Source organism: Zosterops lateralis (assembly GCF_965231275.1).
Source record: "Zosterops lateralis genome assembly, chromosome: 4".
NCBI classification, from domain to species: domain Eukaryota; kingdom Metazoa; phylum Chordata; class Aves; order Passeriformes; family Zosteropidae; genus Zosterops; species Zosterops lateralis.
The window spans coordinates 24131945-24146467 of NC_139765.1; the positions used below are offsets into that span (position 1 = coordinate 24131945).

At 36.9% G+C, this 14523-nt stretch overlaps 1 protein-coding gene across 7 annotated transcripts in view; it reads left to right on the plus strand.

Moving 5' to 3' along the window:
- Window positions 1-14523, plus strand: part of TNRC6B (trinucleotide repeat containing adaptor 6B) — a 133536-nt gene that overhangs the window by 31943 nt on the left and 87070 nt on the right. For all 7 annotated transcript variants that reach the window (XM_083860352.1, XM_083860351.1, XM_083860349.1 and 4 more), the window contains one exon: window positions 2530-2597. In XM_083860352.1, the coding sequence (XP_083716478.1) occupies window positions 2530-2597 (68 nt within the window). The remainder of the gene's footprint in view (window positions 1-2529; window positions 2598-14523) is intronic.

The following is a 14523-nucleotide window of genomic DNA, read 5'->3' on the forward strand; positions in this document are numbered from 1 at the left end:
AACTGCTCCTCAGCCAGTCATCAACCTGTATTGTTGCCAGGGCCTCTCAGGTGCAAGTGTTTTCTTTGCATTTTATTATTTGCTTTATTTATCAATGAAACCCTACCAATTAATCTTTATTTTGTATATTGAATAATTTCCGTGTTCCTGAGTATTTCTTCACTCAGTGATTCATTTTTTTTGGTGAACTTCTTGTGAGTGTCTGTGCCATTGTACTGTATCTTCTACGGCATTTTTATAATGCAGATTTTAGTAATTTCAGATACTTCTGTCTATTGTCTCAAGTACGACAAACTGATTCAGCATTTCTTAAACCAGTTGGGGTCCTCCAATTTTTTTAAAAGAGATTGTGCCTGGACCAACAATCTTGTTCTTACCTCAGGTCTTTTGTTATTTGTCATTATTTGCCCACTTCTCCTTGAAGTGAAACTTTGATAGCTAGGCATGCTGGAACTGGGATGTCACTAGTGTTCTTCATATAAAATTCAAAATAAAGCAACAGTTTTACCACAGCAGTACTTCAGTGATTGCCTTGTTCTGGTAGTGCTCTACAAGTTCTCAGATTTCTTGATTATCATCTAATAAAGTAATTTCACATTTCTACATTTTCGTTTGGCTTAAAATCATTGGCTTTCACACTTTTTTTTTTTTTAAATGATACCTCCTTTTCTACATCTTCATTACACTGAATTTCTGTTTTATATAGGAATCTTGTTAGTTTAGCACTATATATGCTATATGTAGTGCTTTACTCCCAAGGGTTGCATTTCATCTTCCCAGTACTGGCCACAAACTGTTCCCTTGTTTACCATTCCTGTGAATGTCTCATACCAGCAACAGGTTAAAATACTTCCTGTGTAAGAGTATTTCTTAAACATTTACTTTCACTTACAGAACCATGCTGTTTTGCAATGTGGCCACAAATCTGTAGCTATTTTACCCGTTGACACTCTTGGTGTTTCAGCATTTTCTACGACAGAATTAAGTGGAATGGATGTCTTTCTCTTTAGCTAGACAGGTGTGAGTCCAGCTCTTAGAGCTCTTGTGAATCAGGTATGGACTAAAGTACAAATAGATTTGTGTGGTGCGTCTGATATGCTAGGAATACATGAATAAAAGTCCAAGTTATTTAATAACCGTAAGTAGAAAATTTCTTGTTTTCAAATATTGCTTTTACATGAAAATACTCATTAGACTGGGAGACATGGTGGTACATGTTTACAAATGTGAATTTATGCATATTTGATTGACTATCTTATGGATGTCATTAACATCTTACAGTTCACCACTTAGTTCATTCATGGTTTTCCTTAGGGCTGTGCCTGGGCAGTCAAATAATGTAATTTCTTGTATCCTTGTTAGATGTCAATATGGAGATTTTGGGGTTTTGAACGTATTTTTGACCTGACAAAAGTATTAATGTACAAATGAATAAACTTGATGCGTGGAGGGAGGGCAGGAGCACAAAGTGAAGTGGCTGATGGATTTTGGGTTTGGGGCATGTTTGCCCCTTCAAAGACTGACTAAGCTGTGTTATCTTAACTGACTGGATAGTGCTTCTCTCCTCTTTCCAGTTTAATGTAGTGGCATGGATTTATGTGTGATTATGACTCAGTTCTTTGTTGTGTGGCTTTTTGAGTATTGCAGTGTGACCTGTTTGCTGGCTTCACACGAAGTAGAGCATTGCTAACTGTATCTGGATGTTTATATAAAATACTAATTACATGTGTTGAATTTTTACATAAAGAGAAGAATGTTTTGCTACCTGTGCAAGAACTTCTGGCTGAATTAAGTGATTAAATGAAGAGCGCATAATTAATAAATGAGCAAATATAATGCAATTCTTCTTTCTCTCCAAAGAAATTACTGAAAATCTATGCTGAGCCCGATTTTTTAAAGCAAACAATTAAGCATAAAACTTTCTTACTGCCCTTGGAATTTTCTAACAAGAGCCAAAGGAAATGCATACCTTACGTTGTCATTGGAACAGCATCTATTTGAGGTTTCCTCTGGCCTCTTTTTTACCCTGCTAACTAACCTCGGTAAAGTGCAGCGAAAGTCTTTTTTCAAAAAGTAATTTTTCACAAGAAGTACTTTGCTTTTGCAGAAATTTTCTGTGTTTAGTAAGTTTCTTCCAAAATTTTAATTTCTTTCCAGAGACATTGATAAACTTTTTTTTTTTAATTCCTACTTTATACATAGGGAAGAAGTGTTAGAAATAATATTTTGAATAACAAGGGAAGTCCTTAACAGAGCAGAACTTAAAACCGATGTATCTTGACTGATAGTATTCTACTATAGCCATTAAACTATTCTTTTTCCCTTGCAAGATTTTTCTGAAATTTGTGCAATGAAATGATCCCATAGCAATGGGGTTGAAAATGTATGTATGTTGCTAAGAAACTACATGATCTGTTCTGGACCAGCCACTGTGATAAAGTGGCTGTTTTGCATTGTTGCATATGAAAATGCACTTTAGATGTGCGTTTTGCTCCATTGATTTCTGACCTGCAATGCTTGCCTTTGCAGATGGAACATGAGGATTTTGTAATGGAGGGGCATGGCAAGACTCCACCTCCTGGTGAAGAAAACAAACAGTGAGTTATGTGTTTATTTAAAAAGGACCTTACTGTAGTAAATGGTGTGAAGCACTCTCATCTAAACGTGCTGGGAGTTTTGGTTGGTTGCTTGGTGCTCACCCTTTTGGTTCCTTAAATATCCATATATATATAATAGTGGATGGTGGTTAAAAAAAAGGGGGCAAGTTTGACTTGTCTTAAATGTAAAAGCGTAGAAATGTGCATTGCAATTTCAAAACACTAATCAGAAATTGTTGTAAAAGGGATAATCATTCTGAAAGCTTTGCACTGATGTAGTGAGTTTGTATGTGAAGTTTTTATACAGCTGCTCTTCACTGAAATAACATGAAATATGAAAGAACCAGGGACTTCCTTTTGGTGTGTATATGGCAGATTGGTCCTCTTTGCACCTTATTTCTTTAGAATGCATTTTAATAAAGATCAAAAATTACAAAAAAACCACTCTTTTGAGGATGAACAATATAAGATGCTGGTACACAGAGCTTTAGGGAAAGCAGCTTCATCAGGGAAGAAGATGACTGATTTCTGTTAGGAAAAGGCTTTTTCATATGAAAAGGCTGTTTCAAACTGAAATCCAGTACTGTTTGGACTTTTTCCCTGGGTTTTTGCTTGGATAGGAAGAACAGAGCCTTGTCCTAGAAGTACTTCAGTGATGGTTGTATTCTACATTCTTTTCATTAGTTAATGCAATGATAATTCAGTTTTGATACTGTAATTAATTTTTTCTTTTGCTGTCATTTGGAGCAAGCAAGAAAGTGCTCTTTGGAAAACCTAGATAAACAGAACTCTTTTTATCCTAAGCCTAATTGTATGTCTTCTCATGAGAATTTGTTGTTGATCTGCATTACACTTTTTGCAGAAAGACTGGGATGTGACTTGGTGAGGTGTGTGAAGGTCTACTTTGCCTTCTAGATAAGCTGGCAACTGTAAGTGCACTGCATCTGTGACAGTGCGAAGCCGTTTCTGACGTAGACAAGTTGAGGTCAGCAAAGTTGTAGTGCTGAATATGCACATTCTTTCCATCATGGACATGAGCCAAGCTTCTCAAAGTTATTGTTATTTCTTTCTATTCAGACTGAGCAACCTACTGTAGTATCAAGAGATACAAAGGCTGTTGAAGCAGAAACTTTCAGAAAGTTCCAGAATAAAAATCAGTGCAGAAGTGAAAAGTAGGAGTTAGGTTTCTGCTCTCCTGAATTGTTTCTTTATATATCTAGTAGTTTAAATACATTATTATAGTGAGTAATATGAGGGATATTATATTGGATTTGTCATAGCCTTGTATTTTTTAGGTGTCTTATTTTAAGTGCAAGTGGAAAGAAGAATTACTTTATAGTTGATGTGATTTTTAATTGGAGCTTTTCAAGTGGCTTAAAACATTATTTTCTCCAAAACTCTGGCTATTAAAGAATATGAGAATAGTGATAGGTGGTATTTTTATTTTTTAACAAAATTTTAAACAAATTTTAACAATTTTTTAAAATAATTTTTTATTTTTAACTAATAAATTTGTGTTCAGGTGGCATCTGAAACCTTGTCATACAGCTTCTGCTCTAGAAGTATCATTCTTAATAATATTTTGATTGAAGTCCAAAGGTGTAATTTTAGTAATGCAACAAAGTATTGAAGGTAATTGTTTTATGCAACTAGTAGCACAATGCCAGCAAAATTCAACTGTGGGTATTGTTCCTAAATTTAAATTGATCACGTGAATCCATTTCTACCCACAGTATCAAATTTTCAGCTAACTAACGAAATTGTCTGCCTTGACAGAGTTTCCCTCTCATTGTAAAAGAAGGAAGAAAAAATTTGAAATTACTTCTTTGTATTATTACTTACTTGCAGGGGGGATTAGCTGGACATCAATATACTGGACTAGGTTTTTGAAAGAGCACAGAGGAGAACTCTGGAGCATCTAACAGAGGAGAAGCGGAGAAAGTTGTGACTGTTTAGCCCTGAGAAGACAATTTGAGAGACGATATTATTATCCATGTGTATCTGATGAGGAGACTAAAGAAGACTGAGCCAAATTCTTCACAGTGGTGTCTGATGGAGAGGCAAGAAGTCATTGACATAAACTAAAATACAGGAAACTCCACTCAAATACAAGGGAAAAAAATTTTCTTTTTTTACTGTTAAATGTGGTCAGGCCTTTGGAGGAGGTTACCTGGAAAAGTTGTGCATTCATAGCCCTTTAAGTAACTCAAAACTCAGCTGGGCGCAACTCCAACCCTGCTCTAGTTAACTATGCGTGGAGCCAAAGGGATGGGATTGATGATCTTAGAGATCCCATCCTTTTGCAGTGATTCTGTGATTTGGTGTACCCGTGTCTACTGTTGTCCTAGTTGGTTTGAAATAAAATTGGAGCCTGTTAGTGAAAGGCAGAGTCTAAGTTTGAATGAGCAGAATCTAAGTTTGAATGTTGAGTCAGATGTTCTCTACAGAAATAGCTGTACCACTGAAGATGTTTCCTTTGTTTCCTTCCCTTTCCAGCTGTCATTAGACTTAATAGAATTTACTGCCTCTACAGCTATGCAGATGGAGTATTTTTTCTTTGACTATTCTAATTTACTTTTCCAGAAAGTTGGCCATTGTAACTTAATTGCCTTATGTTAGGCAGCCTGATCTGGGTAGCTCCGCACTGAGATTGCTGAGGAAATGTTCAGAAGATACGGTTTCAGCGGGGGAACAAACTTGCACCAGAGATCCAGAGCAATCTGCCAGTGTTGACCTCCTAGGAGAGCCTTGCAAATTTCTTAGTATTTATCTGCTTGTCAGTGGGCTCGAAGCTTTAATGGACAATGAAAGAACAGAAATAAAAACATGCTTCTGAGAGACTTTCAATGGATGCAATAGTTCTTACCTAGCCCCGGTTTCATGTGAAACTTCCTTTGCTAAAGTATAGCTTCAAAACTGAATACAAGGAGCCAGCATCCTTGGATGATTCCTGGTACTTTATGAATCAGATTATTTCCCCAGCTTGACTCAGGGATAAAAACTTGGCGTTTTTGCCTTCTAGTATTAAACAAACACACACATCAAAAATGCAAACAAACCCAGCAACAACAAACAACCCCGCTGCAATGTTGTGAACCTTTTTCCTACTGAACTGAGCAGTCTTTTGGACAGACTCACTATACTAAAGTTACAGCATTTTAAGATTTTTAATTGAACTGTAGATGATATCTGAGAAGTGCTGCCTTCTGATACCTGTCACCTTTATGGGAAGAAATTACCTGGTTAAAGTAAAGGTCTTCAGAAATTGTCAACTTATCATTTACAACATGGATATAATTTATTTCAATTTAAGCTAACTATGAGAAAGTTACCCATTCAAAGTCCTTAGTACAAGTGAAAAATTGAATGGGCACAGGCATCTCAGTCCTGTGAAGGATTTGCAGTTTATGTGCCCTGCATGTGTCACAAAGGTGTCATGGTTGTGCAGCAGTGAAGTGATTTGTGGTAAAAACTGCACTTCAGAAGAAGTGAGCCTGCTTGGACTGCTGCCTGGTTTCAGACCATGCTCCTGCTCCCTCCCAATGGAGAAAGATGTCATTATGCTTAATTGCAGATTAACGTTTTGTTAGAGGTATTCTTTCATATTTTCATCCATTACAAATAGGTTTACCTGAACTAGCATGTTTAGGGAGTAAATATTACCTCTTCCCACAAAATACTTATATTTTACATGACAGCAGCCTATTGTGCCTTTATCCGATATATTAGGGCTTTTACTTTGTTGCTGCTAGAGCAAAGATTAAGAGGCAAATGTGATCCAGAAATATCTTTCCAAAGCAAACTTCTGTTGATGAGCATGGAGCAGGGACAGGAAAAAGAATTCTGCTGAAGTCCTTAAATTGAGGTTCTGCTCTTAGCTCTAGCAGCATTAATTAATAATTCTGCCTGTGCTAATAAATTGCCACCTGCTGTCACAACCAGAAATGTATGCATTCTAATCTGAGTGAAATGATTGGGTAATGAAAAACTACTCCTTTTTGTAAGAGAAATGTTTTACTCTTCCTAACTGACACATGGAGCTGCTGTCTGTTTGACAGTAGCTATTTAGACAAAAAGTGAGCCAAATTCATACTCACTTTTAGTAACTGGAAGGTAACCCAAGCTGCTGTTTGAAGTACCTCAGCTGTCTATTCCCCACCTGCTGTTTAGTAGTAATGAGAGAGAAAGGTCTTCAACTATCTTGACGATTTGTACATCTGAAGTGATTCCATGTTGTAAGAAAGGTATCAAAACAAGATCATTTCTGTAATTTAGAAAGTGTCATTGTTTAGATAGGCCTTTTCCCTGGCTTCATAGTTTAGTGTACAGCTTCTGAGGCAAGTGTTCTTAATGAAATCCTCCAAAACTGCGGTAATGCCAGGATGAGATTGGAACCACTGAGTGTCACAAAATTGTTTAACATTTGGCAATAGTATCTTATTTTTCTTTGATATTTCAGCAGGAACATCCAATGTCTTCTTGGATTTGTGTGACACTACAGTTAAAAGAAAGTAGTTGCTAAATTGACCTAACCTGGAAAAAGGAATTACAGACTCTAAACGCTATCTTGTTCAATATCATGCTCAAAGTGGGGGTGGGAGGGTGGGTGCATATTTGAAGGTTAGATTTAACTTCTAAGTTGTATCAGGCTTCTCAGTTTATTCTAGAGCTTTCCTGGACAGTCTCTTGCAATATTAATCACCTTCACAGTGAAGAAAATTTCCTAATATTCAGTAAGAATTTATGATCATTGCCTTTCATCTTTGAATGTGTGTCTGACATGGCCCAGTCTTCATTAAACTTACCACTGTGTTCACTTATGCAGCAGAATAGCTCCCCCTTCCCCCAGCTTAGTTTTACTGTGTGAAAACTATATGAAATCAAGAAGCCAGTTTACAGGCTTATTGTCACAATGTGTTTAGTCTACACTGCTACTGAATATTGAGAGAGGAAAATACTTTGGACAGTGTACATTCTAAGTGTGCATTCTTTGGCACTCCTTTTCTGAGGATTTTATGGTGCTCTCTTCCAGATGTCTTGTGATGAGAACAGGCTAGTTTGTTTGGGCTCTCCCCACCTCCCAGGATCTGCCTTTTTCCTGCCTAGGAAGTGCACAAAGCCTGCTTCTGAATTTGCAGTCTCATCTGATCAAGAGACTACTTCACACTTGTCTTCTCAAAACCAGAGAAAATATACTTTTTATTCCAGATCGCTTGATTTATAAACAGGATACTGCAATATACCCATAAGTGTCACATATCCTTGATACTTTGATTGTTATTTCTGGTTATTCCAGTGAGTAGTAACTCTGATTGCTAGTGGAACGGCAGATATCCTGATTTGCTGCTTACAGAGCTTACTATAGTTTGAAGGGGAGAGTATTTGCATACTGATCAAATTCCTAAAATCCCAAAGCCTCCAGACACTACCACCCACTCCTCCACCTACTCCTGGCCTCTAGTTCCTTTCCAGGAATTCCAGGAAAACCTATCTGCTGGACACTCTACTGACATCTGGAGTTCCTTGCCAAAGAAGTTGGACGTTTTTATGTCTGTTTAATTCGTGGCTGTTCCTTTTCTCTCTCTCCCAAAGTTGCTTTTTCAATCTTTCCCAAAGGAGCTGCCCAAGGTAACTGCCCTACAATGCATCATTTATATGGATGTCTGAACATTGCTCTCTTTTCAGTATTTCATTGCTGTTTAGATGCCAACTCTTGGATGACACCTACCATGGGAGTCAGATAACAGACTTAAAGAATAGCAAGCAAAATCATCTAAGGGGTAATGGTAGACTTGGCAGTGCTAGGTTGATGGCTGGTCTTGATGGTCTTGAAGGTCTTTTCCAACCTAATATGATTATAAAGGCTTTAATAATTTTAAGTCCTGTCTAAATTAGCATTTTGTCTATATTCTTAATGTAAAAATACAGTTTAGATGAATTTATGTGGTACCTACACCAAGTTAACGCAACTAATTTTGATTTGCTAATGATTCAGTTTTTGGACTGCTAGCACAAGTCCAGTGGCATCATAAATGTGTATGAATTACAGTCAAAAAAATTCCCCCTTCATCAAATTTAAGATGCTCACTGCTTTTTTCTCTGCTTCATTCTCTCAGAAAAAAAACAATTCATCATTTTTGGGGTACTTTTTGTGTGTACACCTACAATGGTTGAATGGTTCAATCTTCCTTTCAAGGAGATGAAGAAGTGCAAGGGGGGAAAAAAGCCTATTGCTTTTATGTTATATAAATGAGTTTGTGATGTCTTTTTGTTTGTGTGGAAAACATAGAAATTTTCATGACTATGTGCTATGGCTTAGATATACCAAAGGTAAAGTAGAGAGAGGTAAATGGTCTTGGTTCTAAAACGCAGATACCAGCCTTGATGAAGTAACCATTATTGGTTAAAGAAAAGGAGGGTAGGAAAAAAGCAAGCTCATTATTTCCATGTAGAAGATATGACTTACTTTGTATGACTAAAAATATTGTACTGTGTGGTAAAGATGATGGTATGAATTAAAAACTTGTTTACAGAGATATTTTGGAGGTCTTAAGCTGCTTGGCTTCTCTGGTATGCTGTGATCTGGAGAGCTGGTATGATTTCTTTTACTCCTACCTAGATAGATTGAATTTGCTGGACTCTTTGCACTAAGTCAAAGTTTTTCATATTTGGAGTCATACTGTTTTTTAGGTTACTGCATGCATTTGAATATTTATGACAGCTACAGCGTGTAGAATTTTCTGCCTGGATAGCCAGCTATTCTTTTCCTGACATTTCAAAGTGAAGGGCTGTACATGAAGGCAAATTACTCAGGGAAGATGTTCAAGTCACTTGGAAAGATCAGTTTAACAGATTTTTGCAGTAATAAATAGTGTTTTTATTTAAAAAATCAGTCAAATTAGGGAAATCCTCCCTTACAGTTATCCACTCAAAATACATTCTTTTCATATTCTGCTTTTACTTTGGGTGTTTTGTTTTGGGCTAGGTTACTTTTATTATTATTATTTAACTTAGCATATAATGGTTCCTTTAATGAGAACAAAGGAAAATGGGTTGGTGCCAGCCTCAGCCAAGATGCCAGAAATTCCTTTGCTCAAGAGGTTTCCGGCCCAGTGATTGAACTCCCCATGCTAAAACTAAAGACAAGTGAGAAAAATTTGTAGAGACACAGTGGACTATCTCTCCAAAAATAAATTTTAAAAAACAACAAAACAGAACAATAAAAACCACTAAGCACAGTACAGCTTCCTTTTAGGTAGGGTAAAAAAAAAAAAAAAAAAAAAAAAAAAAAAAAAATTGAACTAGAGTAAGACTTTCAGTCCAAAAATCTTCCTTGTCTTTTCTGAGAGATCCTAAAAATATTTGTAAGAAACGTGCTTTTAGTAGAGTTCAGGAGCATGTCTAAAGGCACCGTATAAAGGAGGGACCTGTTGTGGTAAAGTGTCTGTAGACATGAAAGAAGTTTTTACTTAAATATTCTAACCTGGTCAGATGAAAAAGCTTGCTACTATTTTAAAATGCTTAAAGCTCCAAGGCTTAAACAGGCTGAAGGAAGGCTTTAATGAATGAAATTATTATTCCTTTTGAAATTTGTAGTAACAGCTATGGTTGATAGAAAGTAATTTGGATCAGTCATGTAACTGGCATGGTAATCCGCATGCTATAAATAATAATTAGAAAGCAACACTTCCTGTATACGTGGATGGGATGACATACTATACAATTTCCCTGAAATTCTCTTTATTTAAAAGATGCATGGAAGTGTTTGAGGCGAGGTTGGATGGGGCTTCAAACAATCTGGTCTGGTGGAATATGTACCTCCCCACAGCAGAGGGGCTGGAACCAGATGATCTTTGAAGACCCTTTCCAAACAAAACCATTCTATAATTCTCTTTTCACTCTCATTCACATAATTGCATTAAGGAGCTAACTGTCTCCCATTTAATTGATATTTTGGCAGTTTATAGGATTTTATGAACTGGAAGACCTGTTAGGATAGAACTATAGCCTTCAAAATCAAGATGCTTCTGGGTTGATAATGAGAAGGTTAAAAAATTCTTAAGAATATTAATTTACACAAATTTTGTTGCATGTTGTGTTACTGGAAAGTACTTACTTAATTTCCAATGATATGGATATAAAGACTCAATCAACATTTAGTTGTGGACTTCATTGGTGGGAGACGATGTTGTGGATTAGTTCTTTCAGTTCCTAGTTGTTAAGTCTCATATAATGGCTTTTCATGTCTTTGTCTTTCCCAAGTAAGTTTAGAGTCTCTTGTCCATTTCTGGTCAAGTGAGGCAGAGAAGAAACTAAAATATAATTACCCATATATTTAACTTCCATAGCTTCCTAGAGAAGAGATCAAAGTTGATTTGTCCACTAACAGAAGGGTTTCAGGGCAAGACAAATAATTGTCCGTTCTGGTTATGTCTTCCAACAGCTAATCATGTATGTGTTTTGGGATTAGCTGCAGTATATGCTAGTTTTTGCCCAGGCACTGAAAGAGGTGAAAACTCTTTATGGTAAGAGCTCCGCATAGAGCTCAATATACTCTTAGTACCTTGGCATCAAAGGAGAACTGGCTGTGTAAGAAGCTGTGATTAGTGTGGAAAGTAGAGGTTCAATGATGTGTGACAGAGATTTGTAGGAAATGAGCTTTCAGTTCTGTTGTACACCCAACAACTTTATTAAAAGGCAGATGGAAAGCTTTCTCTTTCTCCAGTCTGGAAAGGGCGTTTGGAGAATTGAAGAAGTGGAGGCTTAGTGGTAGATTATTTATATGCTAAACACTGAGGGAAAGTATTGCAGCAGATTGAGGAAAAATTCGGTGGAAAAATGAGTGTTTGCAAAATTTGGTGAATTAAGTTTTCCTTCATTATCTTTTCCTGAGCACTTCATTAATGTATAGGGTCAGAACTTGGCTTGGGCTTGAAGTCGTGTGTCATTCTTAAACGGAAGTTTTTAGGCCTTGTATTCTTTCTTTTTTCCCTGGCAAAATATGAATGAGGTCTGAGCTTAGTATGACTCTGAAGCAGTGTTGCAATATAAGTTTTTACTAATAATAATAATAATTCCTAAAATGTATTGATAGGTGCCTTTGTGTAAGGGATGCAAAAGCTGCTGTAACATTTTCAGAAACCAAGCAAGCTTTTCCTTTGTTGGATGCTTTTAGTCATGGTATTTTTCTCTAAAGAAACAATTTACATTATACTTTTGATTACTGTCATTAAAAACCACTGCCAGCTCTGTTTTCACAATTCTGCAGCATAAAATACCTATTTACTAAGTGTGGAAGGGGAGGACCTTCCAAAAAACCATAGTTTTCCTTAGAGTGAGTCCTTGAAAAATATTTGAACATTTGAAAGTTTTGCACTCCTGCAGAAAGGGAGGTCATCACTCTTGCACAATGGCTTAAGTGAAATTCCTGTGAAGACTTAAAAAAATAGTCTGTTGGTACAGCCAGAATTAGCTATCATCTTCAGTTTTCAGAAGTGTTGGGCTTCAGCATCTGTGTCTATTCAGAGATAATAATTTAAAAGGGTTCTGAACCATCCATTATCCAGGACTGAGACTTTTGTTTCCCCTTGAAATAAACCATATGGTGGTTTTAAGAGCACCCAACAAATAGTTAAGACTTTTAATTCTATTCCTTAATTTATGGAGTTCTCTGCTTGCCTTTTATTATTAGGAACCATGAAATTGTGAAACATAGTCCTTGCATTCATGACCCTACCCTGAGTTATGCTTTTAGCCTGATCTCAGGAAAGACAGCACTTTTCTGATCCCTTTTAATTTGAAGAGTTAATGCTTGGTGGGATTTAATCCCAGTCAGTTGGACTGCTGGGGACTGGTTGGTGAATAATCTGCCTCCAATTATCTTGCATCTCTTACTGCACCCCACTTCTGGGGTTGGGAGAGGGAGGTCTGAAGAGATCTAACTAATGAGTTATGCAGTAGGGTAGAGGGTGTGTAGGCTTCAGTTCACTTTGGCAATAAAATCTCCCTTTTTTCCTCTAATATTTCAGGAGGCAAACTCTTCACCAGCAGGAGAAAGGACAGTTGGAGACAAGGCATCCATGCTATGAGATACTTGTTAATATTTGAGGTTTCTGCTGAGGAGCTGTGTTAGTAGGAGATTAATTGGCTTTTCCACTGTCATAGTATCAGCTATGAAGAACTTTCTGGGGGAAAAAATAAGTCTTACATTTATTGTCATTGGTGTATAAGCAGTATAGAAAGGCCAGTAGATGGGGTCCAGTGTTGGAACAATGAGGATGCCGCCTTCAAAGTAAGATATGACATCAAACTGTAGGACTTGGAGCCCAAACAAAATGCCAGCTCATAAAAGAGGGAGTTTCGCATAGGGACTGGGATGAACTCAGATCCTTTTAAATCTGAATAAAGATCTACAGGTCAGACAGACCTGGTCTCTTTTTTGACATAACAGCTGAAGGGTGTGGATACCTGAATTCCAGTGGACACTGGAGTATGCCTTTGTACAAATACTGAAGCCTAATTGCTTGATTCTTGTTGATAAGTCATCAAAAAGAAAGAGCTCTTACTAGAACCACAATACAGCTTAATATGAATTTAAAAACCCATTCCTCTCCTGTCTTAGGTAAAATATTAGCACAGGGAATCCACGATTTTAAGCATCTCTCTTGATGTGCACGTATATGTCTGCTCATACTGAATATTGTCCTCATAGGAGCACTGTGAGGCTTCATTAAAGATTTTAAAGTGCTTTATGATCCTCAGATGGAAGGAGTTTAGAAATGAAGTGTTTGTAATCAGATAAGTTAGTAGCCCATAACAAGGCTATAACCCATTAACACTGGCTATTAACAGCCTGTTGGTATCAGAATAATTAATGGTTAGGTTTTTTTAATGCAATTGCCCTCTGAAAAGGAATATGGATATGCTATGTATTTTTAGGCTCTACTCCATTGTTATCTGAACTACTGTGCTGCATTACAAACAGACAAAACTCAACGCACCTCCCAAATCAAACAAAAACCCGAAACCTTTCGTTAGCCATCTTAATCAATATGCCAACAAGAATAGGTAAAGAATTAATACCTTTCAAATGGTAGTTTAGTGGAAAAAATGGATTAAGGCTGCAGTTATTTAAGAATTACCCATACTGCGTCTTTAAATATTTTTGATTCACTGGTAATTTACTTACTTTCTGATTAAAAAATCTTTGTCAATAGAACATTGGTAAGGTGAAATTTTATAGTAGTTATTTCCACTTGGGTACATAGCAACTCAATTGAGTGCTCTGAAAGTCATCACAGTATTATCAACTCCTTGAAGTAAAGGCTTCCAGGACTTCAGAATGGAGAGTTGGCAAACAGTAGTAAAGTTAAGAGGATTTATAGGTCTCAGTAAAACAATTTGGCTTTTGAGAGTGAATAAAATTGTGACTTAATGCATACTGTCATACTCAGTGTGAACATGCGTTGAACATGTAGCTGCTGTACTTAATGTATTTTTTCAGGAGGGGGTATCTGTTTCATAGCTATGCATATACATTTGCTTTTATGAAACTGTGAATTGGATGCCTAGCAGTTGGTTTGGATTTTTGTCATTAGGGATTTAGAGCGGTTGTTGTGTTCTCTTTGGGTCTTGCCACAAATAAGATGTTCCCTGAGATTTTACCACATTTCCTAAATTGCTGTGTTTGGATTAGACTGGCCACAAAACACTCCAATCTGCTACATCCCGCAGGGCAATTCTCTGCTCTGGTTTAGACAGAGCAACCTGAGAAGTTACATCTAGCTGCTTCTATTTCATTAAGTACCCAAAAATGCAGCTCACTTTAGCTGTTACCAGAGTTTCTTGAGCATGTAGAGACAGATGGTTACAGTGCAGGCAATCCTGCTGAAGAAATCCCATCAGAGACAAAATCTCTGTTTGAGTT